The 18315-nt window shown below is 36.6% G+C and overlaps 1 protein-coding gene across 1 annotated transcript in view; it reads right to left on the bottom strand.

The window, feature by feature from the left end:
• ADAM23 (ADAM metallopeptidase domain 23) overlaps positions 1–18315 on the bottom strand; it is a 68838-nt gene that overhangs the window by 8195 nt on the left and 42328 nt on the right. Inside the window, exons 16-24 of the mRNA XM_054381129.1 lie at positions 18035–18106; positions 17177–17263; positions 16948–17028; positions 13471–13521; positions 13148–13211; positions 11924–12029; positions 10356–10475; positions 9265–9433; positions 7239–7350 (exon numbers count right to left, since the gene is read on the bottom strand). Coding sequence (XP_054237104.1) covers positions 7239–7350; positions 9265–9433; positions 10356–10475; positions 11924–12029; positions 13148–13211; positions 13471–13521; positions 16948–17028; positions 17177–17263; positions 18035–18106 — 862 coding nt within the window. The remainder of the gene's footprint in view (positions 1–7238; positions 7351–9264; positions 9434–10355; positions 10476–11923; positions 12030–13147; positions 13212–13470; positions 13522–16947; positions 17029–17176; positions 17264–18034; positions 18107–18315) is intronic.

Here is an 18315-nt window from a genome sequence, read left to right on the forward strand (position 1 = left end):
TAGCTTCCTGCAATTCAGGAATATGAATAATTGGCTTGGATTGAAAAGAAATACAGTGATCTTCACAGATATGAGCAGTGCACAGATTTCACAGCAATAATTAAATGGAAATGTTTCACTATTTGAAAGAGCATATCTTATTTGGACTTACCTTTAAAGGAACACCTAGCTCAAATCAACAGGAGTAAGCACAGTGTGGGATAAATGAATGCCATTCCACAGGCATTATATTCCAAATTAAGGCTTGCTTTAAACAGCAGCCTAATGAACTACTGCATCTGACTCAGATGTATGACTTACTCTGGATTTTATCATTTTATCATGATTCTACATAACAGAAGACTGAAAACACAAGTAATTTATTAAATTTTAGAAGCCTTGAAAAATCCTAAAGTTGTTTTCTTTTCAGCCACAGAACGCTAACTTCCCAGAAAAGAGGTACAGTGATTAATGGAAAGTAAACACAGTCTTAACTTAGATGATGAGGAAGTACCAAACAACTGCTTCTTTACATCCCTCTTCCTGTTTTCCCTGGTTGTTCAACGTTTGAGGGGTGGAAAAAAAGACTATTTCGTAGTGCACATTCATTCAACAAACAGCAGTTTGTTCTTTCAATACAGAAAATCAGTTTTGGTTTTATTTACTATACAAGTGGAAGAATTCCATCAAAATTTAAATAGAAGAGAATAATACACAAAACAATTAGGTTCCTTTAATAGAAAAATTACTAAAAATATGTTAAATAACATACAGATGATAAAAATACTTCTTGAATCTGACCCAATTTTATGAAGTGTCAATGACTAAAGAAAAAAAGTCCTGAAGATCAAATGCCTGTGGGAATTAGGCTGTCTGCTAGTGAGACCCTAGAGCAGAGTAAATTATAAACAGCTGTGGATAAAGCATGTCCATTCCTCTGGAATTATTTTAAACCTGTTTCACAGTATGCTGGGACTGGCAGTTCTTATGAATGCAAAGGAACAGCTGTGCTCCCTGATCCAGAAATCAAAAAGGCTACGTAAAATTTCACTGACTATAATCTAATTTCTGACTTTAATACAAGAACAAAGATGGTGGAATATTTATGATTACTAAGTAGCAACCACTTGTTTACTGGAATGGAGTCTTCCAATTAATGAATTCCAGTTTGAATACAGAGATTTAAAGGATTATTAGTAAGCTGTTTTAAGACTGTAACAGCTTGTGCACATACAAATAATTACAGCACAACTACTTATAAAAGTACTTACAGTGGGATGACTTTTATGTGTTATACCTTACCTTAAAGATGTATGCTTTATGTTTTATTAAGCATTATTAGTAGGAATCAGAATTTTACAACCAGTATAAAGCCCACTTTGCATCAGGTCATTTTAGTTAGTGACATTTATGAAGAAAAGTATAAATCAGTATGTTTCAGGTAAATAAGCTTCTCTTAGTCACTGGACTCAGATGCTTGACATAAATACATGCAAATGAAAAGTAAAAGAACAGTTTTAACAACCACTATCCTTTGGAGTAATTTTCCATCCAGACTATCACAAGTTACAACATTTCTGCTATAAATATTCTTTCTGCCATACTTCTGTAACCTGCAGACACAGATTTATCAGCAGGAAACTTTTGCAACTAACTGCACTGTAACCACCTGGCACACCACCCTTTCCTGCAAGGCTCTATTGATGTTGGTGTGGCTCTTGGATCATCTCCAGTAATCTTTTAGTCCCTTGATATGAATCCTGCTGAAGGTGTTAAAAGAAAACACATCTGATAATCTCAGTCAATTTCAAACTATTCCCTAGATCATCATCATCAGACAGATTCTCCATGCATTAATATACATTACTTTGGAACTTTGCTATTGCAGGAGAGGCAAGCTTACTGCAGATGGCCCTGCAACTAACACCACATTCTGGTGGCTTGATGTTTTCTATTCTTGCCTGTCACTATGCCAGCCAAATCCTGTGGTTTAAGTTACCAAAGCTAAGTAGGCATTTTAGGATAAAATCTGGAAAAAAACCTACTCCTCCATTCCGTCTCCCATGATTACTAAAATAGATTCATAAAGCATTAAGAAACTAAAATTATTTAAGCACTTTAAAGAGAAGTTTTCAATTTGAAAGTGAAGTGGTGAGGAAGAAGGAAGGGCAGGACCTGGCATCAGGATATGTTAAACACAGCCTCTCCTGCAGTCACTGATGGTTAACAGTCACCAGGGCCTCAAGGGCATTTGGAACAGAGAGGGGTCTTTGTGTTCCTCCATGTGCTTTCTTTAAGCCAAGAAATAAAAAATAGTAATGGCTTGCCTCAAACTTACTCTTGTATCTGAAGGGACCAGAGGACAGAGAAAAGGCTGATGGGATCCAGAAAAGAAGAAGAGATAGAAACAAAAAAAAGGAAGAATGAGACAGGTAGTGATTGATGAGAGGGAGGATGAAGAAAAGATGAATTTAGAGCAGAAGGAAACAGGAGCAAGCAGAAATGGTCAGGGACGTGGGTCAGAGCTGAGTGGACTGAGACAACAGGTAAGGGAAAATAAAAACAGAGGGGTACAATCCAGAATGTAAGCAAAAGGCAAATGGTCCTCATCCTGTAGGTAAATTCTCTATCTGGGTCCCAAACCATTACAATCTTCTGGTTTTAGCAGCATCAGTAATAGCCATCAGTAAACACTAATCTCTCTTTTTCAAGCAGATGATCTATGACTTTCTTCCTCCTATTCATTTTTCTGTGAGTTGTCCTCTGTGAGTGCCAAGGTCTCTCTATACTCTCTGGGAATCTGAATATCATGTAACAGTCCAGTTCAGCAAAAGCTATACAGGGGCTGTCTAGGACTGCAAACTCAGGCACATAAAATGCTGCCTATCAAAAGACTGCCAATGCAGCCTTAATTAGAACTGTACATGAATGCTTCTTCACAGAGCTTGATTAGAAATCACAAACTGTCTTGCTATGGATTCCAACTTCAGAAAGATGGCACTGTCAAACAACAGAGGTAATATGTAGTATTAGAAACACAGAGAAGCTGAAAATCTCAGAAAATCAGAGTAACAGCAACTTCTTCCATATTTTGCACAGTGAATGCTGAAGGAGTTCTTATATGTGCATTTTTATAGGGGTGTGTATGTGTATAGATATAGATAAACATACACACCCCTACATAAATCATAATCACTGTTAAAAGGGAGAGAATGGGCTAACACTTAAGATTAGTTTCCCAAAACTGGGAAAAGACAATTAAAATTGCTCATACTGTTTATATACTAATTCTATACTTCACCCTTCTGCTGCCTTGAGGTAAAAGAATCCTAGCAATGGAACACCCAGAAGCTTTGCTGTAAAGCCAGTTGCCTGTACTATCATCAGCTTTCATCTTCCTGGCTAGATCCTGTGACTTATTATTATACTGAAAGCCCCACAGACTGTAACAAACAATTTCCACATTATGGAATAATCAACACTACTCAGTCTATTTTGCAAAATAATCACAAACTTCAAATTTTTCCTCACTATTTTAGAATTTGGTGTAATGGGAACATTTAGACATTTAATTTTACTGTGACAATGTAAAAATTCACAAAGTTGTTGTTTTTATGCCCCACATTATCCCAGACAGGAGAAGGTTCAACACTGCATGAGCAAATCACACGACACAGACACAGTCAAATCACACAACAAATACGGTCACCACATGACAAAGCTAACGGGAAATACACAGAGGGCTCGGGTGCATATGGTTACCTCACACACTAGGCACCAAACATCAAACTCAAACTAAGAAAAATGCTTACTCTATTCCCCACCCTGTGCCTCCAAAAATCACCCCCAAGGCCAGAATGGTCCCTGCCACTGCACCTATTAGCCTGTTAGTGGCCATGCTCACTGTGTGGAGGGAAAAGGGAAGATTTTTAAAGGAAATTATCACATATATGTCTGACATGAAAACATGAAATAATTCCTCAAAGGAAGACTTTATGCTGTAATTCATCATTGGATAAACAATTCAAACTTCCTAACAAACCTTTACTTACCAAATACTGTAGCTTTAAAAATACTGAGATGAGCTATATTTGGTTTTCTTTGAATGCTTACAAATATTTCAATACGAGTTTTTCCTATAAAGGTAAGGCTATTCCTTTTAGCTTGTGATTCTGGTATTTACTTAAATAGGGAATATCTTCAACCAACTACTTATTTAAAACAGCCAAAATGTAAATAAATCACCAGGAAGAAAACTTCCTTTTGATCACCAGGAACTTACTGTATCCATAACATAACTAAGCAATTACTGTTGGAAACAGTTTGGAAACACTTCCATTGCAGGAAAAAAAATAGTAAATATCTAATTCATTCCTTGACTATTTAGTTACATTTTCCTTTAATACTGCATCTATTGATAGGACTGTCTATTCATTAACATGACGTAAGGACAGACAACACCTTCTAAAAGGAAAAACCTACCACAGAAATTCAGGTTGGTTCAAGTAACACCCTGGAAATACTAATATATTCAGATAGTCTCTCTTAAGACACTGAAGCCTTATTTTTTGTGGGTTTTTTTTTTTTTTTAAGGTAACATTTTAAAGGAAAAAAAAAACAACCAACTATATATTTCCTATGTTTCAGATTAAAAGCCTGATAAGATTCACTGGGTCATAACAGACCACAAACAAGCAGCTGAGTTCCCTGTCTAATGGGAACCTTTCCAGGGAACAAAAACTTTAGAGTCTCATTCATGAATAAAGTCTTGTTTAAAATAGTTTATTTTTTTCTCCTGTTTTGTAAATATACACAAACACACACACACATACTTGGACATGTTTTGTATTAAAAAAAAAAACAAAACAACACACTATTCTACTAGTCAAACAAAGGCCAAGATCTGCAAATGAATTTGCAATAGAAGGCTCTTGTGTGCATATGAGTTCTACTGATTTCAAAACTACTAGCTAACACTCTAAAGTTTCTGCAGTAGCCAAAAACGAACAGCAAGACTGCTGGAGTGGTGGGTAGGTTTGCTAGTAAAGGATACAGTAGGTTGCTGAGTTTAGAGCAATTCAAGACTTATGTATCAATACCAATATAACCAAGGACCCTAAAAACCTGAAATACAGTATGGAGTCAAAAGCAATTGATGGGTGATGGAAAGGTCTGAAAAGTGAGGCAAGAATAGCAGTTAATTGTCAGTTACCACAACAATATATAAATAAATAGTAATACTATGTAGCTATACATGCTTTAATTGTAGTAACAAAAACGCCTGAATTTGTGGGGTATGAAATTTTATATCTATTAAATAAATTTTCACATCATGAGTGTTGTTTCTGAAATACAGAAAAGCTCAAACAAAACTTGAATTTAGAGGTAAGATAAACTAAGTATTCTATGTCAGACTTAAATTGGCATAAGACATCGCAAGTACTGGTAATAAGGAGAGTAAAAACCAATAGAAACTTCTTTAGTATGTTGGATCTTAATACAGAAACTACTGTGACATCTTGTCACAAAAGGATTCCTCTTCTAGCATACCAAAAGAGATTATAGTAGTTGTCAGTGTTCAGGCTCCTAAATTCATTTCTAGGTGCTTCGACATATAAAAACGGCTATAACAATGTAAGTAGTTTAATCTTCTGAGTTCATTGAGCAACCTTGTACAAAAACATATTCTGCCTTTTAGCAGAGGACTCCATCAGAAAATACAATATGCCTGTATTAAGTTTACTAGCAGATACTATTAATTTAAGATTTTTGCCCAGAATATTTTAGCACTGATGTATTAATTTTCATAAAGACATTTACATCCTGAATTTGATTACTTCATTTTAATAACAAAAATCTAACCAAGATAAGTGTAGCTTGCTGCTTTTCCTTACTTAGAGATCTTTTTACAGAGGAGGGAATTCTTTCTTCATGTACAGGATATAAAAAAAAAGTAATATAAAGTTAATATATACTCAGCATTACAACTGTAAATACTGCTCTCCCCATCCACACACAAAGACAAGCAACTAACTCCATCAAGCTGTTCTCCACTATTTATGACTATGTCAGCAGCATGCCAGTTAGACAGGTTTTTATGGGAAACAGAATGACAAGTAGCTTTGTAAGACAGGGTACAAACCAGGCAGCTCTACACTAGGGTAGGGCTAGGAGATTCCCTAATACAAGTCTGGATTGTTCTAGAAAGCCTCCTTCACAGTGGTAACCTGTTTTAAGATAATCTCTTCAACATGTCTTGCTAAAGATCTACTGGAACCATTCTGCTAAGGGGCAAAGGAATAAGGCCATTCTGGAGGGACATACCAAAATCCTGTCCTACCTTGAAACCTTGGATATTTTAGAGATTAATCAAATTAGGGTCTGAGCTCTAAGGACTTTTTTTCCCCCCAGGAACTCTATCTTCTTTCCATTAGCATTGTAACAGGGACAGAAGAACCTGGAACTAGGACATAGAAACATTTTGTTTGGCCTTCTCAATTGATTATTTGGAATTTTATCTGTAAAATGTGTAACACTGGATAAATACAATCTGATGTTGTCCAATGTACTGATGACAGAAAAGACATTAAAAAATTAGACAGCATATTCCAAAGACATTCTTTGGCAGAGAAGTTGGAGAGAATCTCAAGTGCTTTCCTCCTCCTTTTTTGATGGAATTATTTCCTCAATAGCTCCTCTTTATTTATACTTCATATGCAGTTGAAATACCTACTCAATACATGACAGTAAGCAACAGTCATCAGAATAACGTAAAGTCCCTAAAATCCTTCCCTCCTATTGAAATATGATTTCAAAGGATTAAAGCTTTTTTCCCCAGAGACATTCCACTCTTCCCTTTTTTATGCCACAGCTCTCTGAATTAGCTGAGAACTAAGGGAACTGAAAATCACTAGTAAAACCTCAACATTCATTATCATAAATAAGAGCTACACTTAGTCAGATTCCAATCACAAAGAAAATAATCATAAAAATAGGTAAATAAGGAATGAAGGAAAAATAGAAAGTAGATTCCATTACCTATTGAAGTATTTCCTGAATTTAAGTTAGAAAAATAAAAGTTTCATCAATTCTCAAAGCAGAAAGACCTACTTCATTCATGTGAAGCAGAATTTTACTGCCTGGGTCTAAGCAGTCCTGCACGATATTATTCTTTTTCTATATGCTAATTCTAGTACCATGTATCAAGAAAAAAATGTCATAAATACTTGAAAGAACATAAAAATTGAAATCACACAAACCCTTGGGTCCTTCGTCCTTCTTAGTACCAGTATCCCTGATAGGATCATCAATACTACAGTCTGTCCCAGCCCAGGAGAAATTACAAATGCAAGTGGCTTCATTACTACAAACCTGGAAAAGAACAGAGAAGACAGCAGTTCTTTTTTTAACTACATTTTAAGTCTATTTAACATGTAATTTGGTATTTGACTCACAGTATAATATATAAATGAATAAGATTTATTATGACCACTGGAGACATTCAAGGTCAAAATTGATGGGGCCCTGAGCAACCTGATCTTGTTAAAGATGTTCCTGCTCACTGCACAGGGATTGGACAAGATGACCTTTGAGGGTCCCTTCCAAACTGATGCATTCCATGACTGTATGATAGCACCGAATGTTTAGAATAACTTATCAATAATCAAAGTTTGTTTTAACCCCCCCAATACAATCAGGTGCCTTAAAAAGCAGCAGTATTCCCAGTGGTTCCATCATCACTTGGCACTGCACACCTGCAGGTGATGTAAAAAAATAAAATAAACAAAACAACAAACAGAAACACTGATCCAGAAAACCCTACCTAGACTAATTAAATCTTCACTAAGCAGCTACCTTCACTAAGCAGGCCTTCAAACTTGGATGTCCAGGAGGAATACAAGCATTTGCATTTAAAACGTTCCAGATGTGGTCTTGCTTTACAACCTCTCATTTACACCTTGCTCCCATGTAGAATAAATAGAAAGGTTTTAATTGGTTTAGTCATCATTTTTTTCTAAGCAGCAGTGAAGATTGCCTGCTTATCTTCTAGAAAGAGAGGAAGTAGTTCTTTCTAAGGCTACAATTGGTTGAATGACCTTTAAAACAGGACTTAGAACTCAGTGAAATTGGCAGATTTATTTATCAGAGACAAGAAAACCTACCCAACTGACAAAACCTGAAATATCAAATCAATAGTGAGAGTTAATAGCTATAAACATTCCATATGAAAAAGAATGGAACACACAGAATGTGTCATTAGAAGAAGTTACTGTAGAAAAAGCATGACAGGAGAGGTAGACATAAAGAATGAAGTTTTGAATATGGGACTACAAGTGAAGTCAATCATCAGGCATCAGTTGATACTGTCTTTTGGACACTGGAACATAATGTCAAAAACCCCCAGAAAATAACCTATGCACTAAAAAGTACATGTGCTTTTTTTTAAACTTTTATCTCACTCTGCTTCTTAAAAGTATTTGCTGAAGAATCTCATTTAGGAAGCTGAAGACAAATACATCTTATGGCAGGTTTGATCTTTTAAAATTCTGGATCAGAATCATCCAAAGCAAAACAAAACTTTCTAATTTTAGAATTTTCCTTCTTGATTTTGAACCTAGTCCTTTACTCTGAAGTACTCAAATTCATCTTCAATTACACATAACATGAAGAAAAAAGCAACTTGTAGAATGTCTAGCACCTTAGGCAATCATCTGTCCACTGAGTCCCACAGTAGAAAGGTTGTGATGGTTTATCAATACTTTATCAGTATCAGCTAAGACATGGAACAGTGCATCTGTTCATCAAAACATACCTAATGTCTCAGACAAATAGACTTACAGGTAGAGTGGCTGAATGTAAAATGAGACACTGCATCTGTTCAAGAAGAATGTATAACCTCTGATGAGGTCCAAAGGTTTGGAATTTCAGTTAAGTTATAAGGTATAATTCTATGAACATAGGATCAACTTTATAAAGGTATTACTATGCAGGAAAAAGTTTAACTGAAGATGGCAAGTAGCTTGAACTATGGCTAGTACTGGTCAAAGCTCTTTCTTGCTAGTACTGAAAACAACACTTTGGATGTAATTGCAGAACTGATTTAACAAGTTCTCTCTCAAATTTTATTTGTACTTCACAGAATGGCAGTTTCCCTTAATCTAACATTTGTGTTTTCAGATCAACAGGTCTTAGGAACGCTTTTAGGCAGAGAACTCTACAGGGTAAAGATCGATCAAATAGTGCAGAGATATTTGGAGAAAATTAGCTGCTAACTCCTAAACTTACCCCATGACCTGAACAGACTTTTCCATTAGAACCAATGGGACAGCTGCTTATGTTCAAGGACTGAATTGGCAGGCACTTTTTGTCCAGACACATCATTTGAGGTCCACATGGAGCTCCATCCTCCACATAACCTAAATCTGTATCATCATCTAAAAGAACATGAGCACCACTGGGAGAAATAAGTTTTAAGATACTATTAGTATTATGACTTTGGAAAATATTAAATGTTACTGTAGATACTAAAAGCCTCATAAATTTCTCATTCAAACATACAGACAGATTGAACAAAATTCTGTCTATCCACAGCACTGACAAGGTGTTCCAACTGTCAGACTAAAAGCAAGTCTAGATAATGGCATAAATACTCCAAAAGGGCATCTTTGGCTTTTTTTTAACAGTCTGTCAGAGGCCATGCTTTTTCCACACATACACAACCCTCCCCTGCCCAAAATACTGTGAAAAACTATTGCTAGAAAAACATTTTTAAAAATAACAGCCCATGTAATGAGATTTAAATAAGCGTACTAGTGGAATAATAGAAGAGTTAAGAACCATTTTTCACTTGACACCTAACTATGTAAGAGAGTATTCTTAGCATGACAGCAGTGTTGCCAGTATCGTTAAAATACAAATCCAGTATTATATGCAGTAGACTAAAACCCATTTACCTGCCCCTAAACTGAATCATACCTTAACACCTTATCCTGCCACAACTCTTCAGTTTCCTCCCTCTCAGCCTTCAGTTCCCTACCTCTATTTCTCTAAGAATATAACACTCAAAACCATTATGTTTAATATATGGGTCTTCAGCAATTACAAACCTTTCTACAGAAAAAATGTAATGCTGAGCATTAAACTATGAAGTTCTGGTACTGCAGCGACCAGATAGAGCAAGCAGGAGGAAATCCCGTATTTCTCTTTAAAAGTGGAATATTGGCCTTTAAATTTTTTTAATCAAAAGAAATACCACTCAGAGTAATGACTTTGCTGTAAGATATTTATTACCTAAAAATCATACAATATTGTATGTGTCTTCATTCAATTTGATTTGAGAAAACAAAATCATGTTGGAACACTTCATTATCTTTTACCTGCAGTCCACTATTCGTCCTTGATGATAAAAAGAATTTGGGATAATTTCTCCTTGAACTTGACCGACTCGTGGAACTCTAGTAAGATTAGTACAGAGCAAAAAACCACAGAAAACATCACTGCAAAATGAAAACACAAATCAAAAAGTTACTGGACTAATATGAAATAAATTTACAAAAAAGAAAGACTGGTAATTATGCTGCTGATCACATAAAGTAATATATTACCATAAGCCGCATGATAGACTCTCAGAGTACAAGCCTGAAAATAAAATATTATTTGATATAAATTACAAGAGGCAGAAACAAGCAACAGTTCATTCTAATGTACCAGTGAATGTTTGTGACAAAATATTTATCTGTGCTCTAAAAACAATACAATACAATTAAGAGAAGCCAAATTGTACAAAGCTTCATCATATGAGGCTAAATTAGGCTAAATTTCAGTCTGTCTAGCAGCTTGGATGCCACGTGTTAATGTGAAATTTGAATTTATAATGCTATTTAATATTTCCCTTGCAGGACAACAGAATCATAATAACAAGTGTTAGCATGCAGTGTGTGTGCCTGAATTTTGGCAAAGAATCTGCTTTAGTTTAGTTTATATGTGCAGTCTTCAATAGAACAATATCAGCTTAAAAGTTCCTTCCCTTACTCTAATTGCCAAAGTCATACAAACAACTGGAAACTGCAGTCGTTATAATGGAAAAAAATTCAAATGGTCCTTCAGCAAGACCATTTTTCTGCATCTCTCTACTGAACAAGAAAACTTTTTTTTTTTTTGAACAAGAAAACTTTTTTTTTTTTTTTTTTTTACAAACAACACTATTCCCAACTAAACATAACAAAAATCAATTAAACAAAGTCTTGGATTATGATCCTATCTGAACAGTGAATCACGCCATTAAAAAAAAAAAAACAAAAGCCACTTGACAAGCATCAAACAGACATAGAAAAAAGCACCATTATGAGGCTGAAATTTTTATGTGCATACTTAAAAATTACAAAACAGTAAGTAAATTAGGAGGAATTTAAGTCTATCCACCAAGGCTCATTAAATTAAGTCAATATTCATCTAGCAATATCACATGCAAAAGAGTCAGTCATTTTCTGTATAGTATCCAAATGTCTAATGGTCCTCTCTGGTCTAAATAAAGATTGGAACAAACCTGAAATAGCAGAGTCTGGTATCAATCCCAGAGCAAGAAAAACACTGTGTTTGCGTTTGCAGCATAATGTATACCTATAAAGTCCAAGGTATTTGTATATTATGAACTTGTGAGGTTTTGCTGCCTTGTCCCCCATCTCCTCTGGAAATGAAACATCTCACTCTGAAAGTCACAGTACATACTTCTGAAAATCTGGAATTCTATGCAAGTGTATTGCGAAATTACGTGCGGATTTGTTAGAATGAGCTACAGAACTTTTTCAAGATGCAAACCTTGTGAGGGAAAGAAGACTCAAAATAATGCAAAACAAACTGCTGAAGCATTCATGAAAAAGTAGACAATATTAAACCAGTATTAATCTATTTAAAATACAAAAAGTCCCTACCACGATGAACTTACTGTTTGCTACACTGAATCCATCGGTCTCCATCCTTTCCACAGTTTCCCTTTTTAGTACCTTCGGTATTAAGCTTTTCATAACAAAATTTGTCAGACCCTGAAGACTCTGTTTATGAAGAAAGGAAAAAGGAATGCATATTCCATTGGCAATATGAGAGATTTGAAAACCTGCTTAATTTATTGCAACAGTTATCTGTATATTTTTTATACAAACCAGAAATCTAACTATATGTGTATGTTCAGAAATGGTACTTTACAGTGCCTACTGTGGGAACCTACCAAACAGAACTGCACCATCTGCATACAAATGGATTTTCTGAAATAATACTTAATGCTCAAAATTTGCTCTGAACTTAAAAAAAAAAAAAAACAAAACACAAAACCCCACAATCTCCACAGTCACTGTATTGTCTTCTGCATTTAAATTTATCTGTAGTCTAATTATGTTCACTTTGTAACAGTTGCATATAGATTTAATCTCGTTGTTTGCACTACAGTTATTCATGACCTGTATTTCAGGAGATCAGAAATTTTATACATAGCATGCACCATAAGCTTATGTTCTTACATAAAGTCAGTATTTATTTTGCTTTTTAGGATTTCACAGAGAAAACAAGGTTCAACAGCCAAAGAATAGTTTCTACTACTTCTTAGGGGTGGAAATCTGAAGTAATTTAAAGCTACAATTATTTAGTAACAAGCCCAATTGTTTTTTTCTAAGCCATCAATTTTAAAAGAAAAAAAAGAAAAGCACAATTATACAAAGGAAAATAAAACATTAAAGTTAAATAAGACAGAGTATTTTCAGTAAAATCATCTGTATAGAAGGCAAACCAAGTAATTTACAAAGAGAGTGGTGAAACACTGGAACAGATTGCTCAGAGAGATGGTAGAAGCCTCATCCCTGGAAACATTTAAGGTCAGGCTGGACCAGGCTCTGAGCAACCTGATGTAGTTAAAGATGTCCCTGCTCACTGCAGGCGAGTTCAGCTGAATGACCTTTAAAACCTCTCTGAACCCAACCCATTCTATGATTTCAAAATAAGCATGTAAGAAATTTCACTTGGCAATCCAGCCATAGTTTCTCACTGCAGTCCTATCTACTGAGCAGAAAACTTCATCTTACAGCAGCAAAACCAAAAAAACAATAATACTGAAAATAGAAAACAAAGGCAGGAATGAACCACGTACAAAACACAGTTAAGGTAATTAAAGCCAACCTACTAGATCCCCAGATATATCTGCACTGATTGTCTCTTGTCTTGCATTCACCATTATAGCAACGACCCTAAACAAAACACAACATATTAGCAAAGAGAACTGAACACTATTTCCTTCCCCTCCCCCAAACCAACACCTCATTTGGATTCTTCACACATACTGGTTTATAATGGTTTTCATGAATTGGGGTGAATGGAGTACACATTTTAGCCCAGATTGTCAGTGTCAGCTGGTGCTCAATATATACAGATGTTTCAGCAGCTGCTTCATACTTCTCATCTACATAGCTGTAAAGAACTTATTAATATGGAATATACATTTCATACCTGATTAGAATCACAGGCATACCCATCTTGTTTATGAAGATTTGGTGGACACTGAAAAAAATTAAGAATTTTTTTTATCATGTGTACTGTAATAATGCATCCAAGGATCACATATGGAATTCTCCCAGTTTTAAAAGACAATTGCACAACATATAAATGAGGTAGCTAAAATAATTAGTTCAGGAATCTTTATATCTACACATAAAAAAATGAACATCTTGAGCCATGAAATAAAAGGTTTGATTCTAACTTTCTACATGTTCCAAGTAGAAATTAAGTGGGTGAGGGGCAAAAATGAAAAGCAAAACAAATGTCTTTAGTAACAGAATATCTGATAGCTAATACTAGGGCCACGTTGCAGCATGGCCACTGCATCCATTTCAGTTCCACTAAGAAATTAAATGATCATCAATTTTAGTCAACTGGTCTGCTGTTCAGAGTCATGGGGTTTTTCTGATGTTGGTGGAACTAGATGATCTTTAATGTCCCTTCCAACCCAAAATATTCTATGATTCTACAGTTCTATGATTAATGGTTGCATTGTCTTGGTATTGGAAAAATTCTTTCACATGAACAAGTCATTAAGTCCATAAACCTCAGATTACTAAATCTAGAAGCAGACCAATCTCAAAGCTTTTCTTCATCAAAAAGGGACCTTTGGAGATTTGGAAAGGTTATGCTCCTGCAATGTACCAAATTAGCCAATACTTTGAGGCTTGCCCTCCTATCTTAAGAAAACCCTTCTCCCTCCCAATTAAGAATGCTCCATATACAGAATAAAAGATTTACAGTAAAATCTCAGCAATAGCTACTTACCTGAAACTCTGGATGTTTCAGATGATAGGATAAAAAGAGGTTAGTGTTAATTTACTGGCATCTATAAATTATGGCCAATGTCCAGAGGAAAACATGACTATCCTGCATCCTATTTCTTCAAAGCTAAGAACTCGATCCAGTATGAAGTTCTTAAATAACCTTGAAGTTAAATACTCAGTATTGAAAAGGAGGATATATCACCTAAAGTGTCAGAGTTCCTGTGAAAATGAAAGATGTACAGAATGTTGACTATCTAAAAGAACTGAAGTTAAAAGAATCTTCTGGTTGCTGTTTATTAATACATTTGAGCATTAGCCAAATGTTTTCAAGAGAAATGCACAAGAAAGCAGAACGTTTAAAATTATAATACATGTGTACTTTTAAAAAACATAACACCTCATACTGGTGGACTGAGTCCCTTGGAAAGCAGTCCTGAGGGGCCAAGGAGTTCAGCTGGGCTGGACATTGTTCAGAAGGGAAATCTTAAAGGCACAGGAACAGGCTTGTCCCCATGTGCCAAAAGACAATCAGCTGGGAAGAAGGTCGGCCTGGCTGAATAGAAAGGTTTGGTTGCTGCTTAGGGAAGGTCATGAGATTATGCAGGGAGAAAATTAGAAGGGCTGAAGTCCAAATGGAAATTAATTTGGCTTCATCTGTTCAAGAAAACAGGAAACACTTCTACAAATATATTAGCAACAAATGGAGGACTAAGGAGAACCTCAGTCCTTTGTTGGACTCAAGGGGGAAGACAGTCAAGGATGAGGAAAAGGCTCAGGTACTTAATTACCTTCTTTTCCTCAGTCTTTAGTAAGACCAGTTGTTTGCTAGATACCCAGCCCCCTGAGCAGGAATATAGGGATGAGGAGCAGAATGAAGCCCCCATAGGCCAAGAGGAGATGGTTAGTGACCTGCTGCACCACTTACACATACATAATTCTATGGAACCAGATGGCATACACCCAAGAGCACCAAGGAAGCTGGTGGAAGTGCTCACCTAGCCATTTTCTAACATTTACCAGCAGTCTTGGTGTAGTGGGTTGAAACTACCACACCTGGCTAAGTGGGGAGGTCCCAGCTGACTGGAGATTGGCAAATGTGATGGCCATCTACAAGAAGGGCCAGAAGGAAGACCTGGGGAACTACAGACCTGTCAGTCTGACCTCAGTGTTGGGGAAGGTCATGGAGCAGGTCATCTTGAGTGCCATGTGCAGAGTAACCAGAGGATCAGGCCCAGTTGGTATGGGTTCATGAAGGGCCGGTCCTGCTTAATGAACCTGACATCCTTCTACAACAAAGTGACCCACTTAGCGGATGAAGGAAAGGCTGTGGATTGTGCTGATCTGGACTTTAGTAAAGCCTTTGATACCATTTCCCACAGCATCCTCCTGGAGAAACTGTTTGCATATGGCTTGGGTGGGTAGCCATTCATAGGGTTAAGAACTGGCCAGATGGCTGAGCCCAAAGAGTGGTGGTCAATGAAGTTAAATCCAGTTGGCAGCCAGTCACTAGTGGTGTTCCCCAGGGCTCAGTTTTAGTATCTTTATCAATGATCTGGATGAGAGAATTGAGTACACCCTCCTTAAGTTTGTAATGACACTAAATTGGGTTGAGAGTGTTAATCTACTTGAGGATTGGAAGGCTCTGCAAAGACATCTGGACAGGCTGAATCAATGGGCCAAGGTCAGCTGAAGAGATTTAACAAAGCTAAATGCCGGTCCTGTACTTGGGTCATAACAACCCCATGCAATGCTCCAGGCTTGGGACAGAGTAGCTGGAAGGTTGCCTGACAAAAAAGGACCTGGAGGTGCTGGTTGACAGCCATCTGAACATGAGTCAGCAGTGTGCTCAGGTGGCCAAGAAGGCCACCAGCATCCTGACCTGTGCCAGGAATAGAGTGGGCAGCAGGAGTAGGGAAGCGATCATGCCCCTCTACTTAGCACTGGTGAGGCTGCACCTTGAATACTGTGTTCAGTTTTGGGACTCTCACTACAAGAAAGACATTGAGTTGCTGGAGCATGTCAAGAGAAGGGCAACAAAGCTGGTGAAGGGTCTAGAGAATAAATCTGATGAGGAATGACTGAGGGAACTGGGATTGTTCAGTCTGGAGAAGAGGAGGCTGAGGGGAGACCTCATTGCTCTCTACAACTACGTGAAAGGAGGCTGTAGCGAGGTGGGGGTTGGTCTCTTCTCTCTAGTATCAGGTAACAGGATGAGAGGAAATGGCCTCAAATTGTGCCAGGGGAGGCTCATATTGGATATTAGGAAAAATTTCTTTACAAGAAGAGTGATCATGCATCGAAATAGGTAACCCATGGAGGTGGTGGAGTCAGATGCCCTGGAGGCAGATGTCTGACACAAATACTACACAGATACACAAAACCCTACAAGTTTTAAAAAACAAACCCAAATTAATCTACAGAAGTTCTATTTTGAGTCCACTTGGATTTTTTTTTTTTTAGATTTCTTAAATTTTTTTCCTTAAGTTTTTGACAGTTTATTCTTATGTTTTAGAAATCTTGTTAGGATTAAAAAATAACTACCCTCAGTTGTTTAGGGTATGTAAGTGTGCGGTTTGTTAATCTAGGGTTTTGTCTTAAATTGATATAAAAATGAGCACACAAACATCAACAGTGCAAGCAGAGAAAGCAGCTGCATACATACCTGCCCAGAATCTCCAGTGCAGAACTCTGCAATATCACATTCATTCACTGCATATCGACAGTCATATCCTCGTGGGAAAAACTAGAAAATTAAGAATACAAGTCTAAGATTATGTCTTCATAAACCGTTCCTCTTTGCTCTACATAAACCACACTTAAAACTTTAACAAACAAACATGTGTTCCATGCACAACTGAAAAGAACAATAGATACGCTGCAGCAACACTCACAAGACATGATGTATTACAGCAGGGTCCATCACTACAATGAGCTCCATTAGAAAGAGAACACTTCTTACAACAGTCTGCATAGCATTCCTGAAGAAAATAGTAAGCAAAAATTTTAGTTTTCCGTTTTAAATTTGCTTTTCTTCCTAATTTTTTTCAACAAACTCATATACCAGCAGACAAAAGATTCAGCTCAGCGCTGCTGACTTGAAATTATCAGCTGGAAGAATCCTTTGCAATGTTCAAATACTAAAGTAAAGGGAAAGCAGCGAATACAGGCTATAACAAGGGGATTTACACCACCTGAAGCCTCTTCATAGGTGTGGAATTGCCTGTGCCAAATCCATGCTGTTTAGTGCAACTGCGCTCAATGCAAAAAAAAAAAGATGAAGAAAACTAATTAAGATTAAAATTATATTTAAATACTAGAGCTCAAATCTACAGGGCAGCTGTTTGTCTGAAAAAATATTATTGGAGTATTTCCATAATAGAGAAGGAAACAACAGTTTACATATTCTGTCTGAACACAGACACCTATCTCTAAAGAACAGATGAGGAGTCCACTACTGCAGACATGCTATCCAGGGAAAAGTGAAGGGGTAAGCACTTCTATGGTGCAATTCAAAAATTTCTGGGAAACAGCTACATCTGATCATTGCTATAACAGGAATTCTTCTGAGGACATTCTATGTCTTTGCACTCATTATCACCTGAAAAAATACTTTAACACAATTCTTTGAAGCCATTTCCTAGCAATAGGCAAATCAAATTAGCGCCTGTAACCTTTCCCCCTCCCTTACAATCACATATCTTAACACATTTTGGAAGAAAGATTTTGGAGTAATATATAACTCTACTTGCCATTCGAAAGCCACAATCACATTCTTCTCCTGCTTCTACATATCCATTTCCACACTCAGTGGTTTCAAAGAGCTGAAAGCAAAAAAAACCTCCTCAAGTAAGAATAAAACCAATATTAGATAAAGATGACTTTTTGTCACACACAGTCCATTTCCCCAGTGCTACAGAAACACACCTTCACAGAATACAGAGACAATATCCATGCTGTGCTGCTGCAGCAGTGAAGGCAGCAGGCTTTTCAGGTGCTGCTTGTCAGAATTGGTTAGATATGAAAGATGTTC

The sequence above is a fragment of the Indicator indicator genome, chromosome 5 (genome assembly GCF_027791375.1).
Source record: "Indicator indicator isolate 239-I01 chromosome 5, UM_Iind_1.1, whole genome shotgun sequence".
In the NCBI taxonomy this organism is placed as follows: Eukaryota; Metazoa; Chordata; class Aves; order Piciformes; family Indicatoridae; genus Indicator; species Indicator indicator.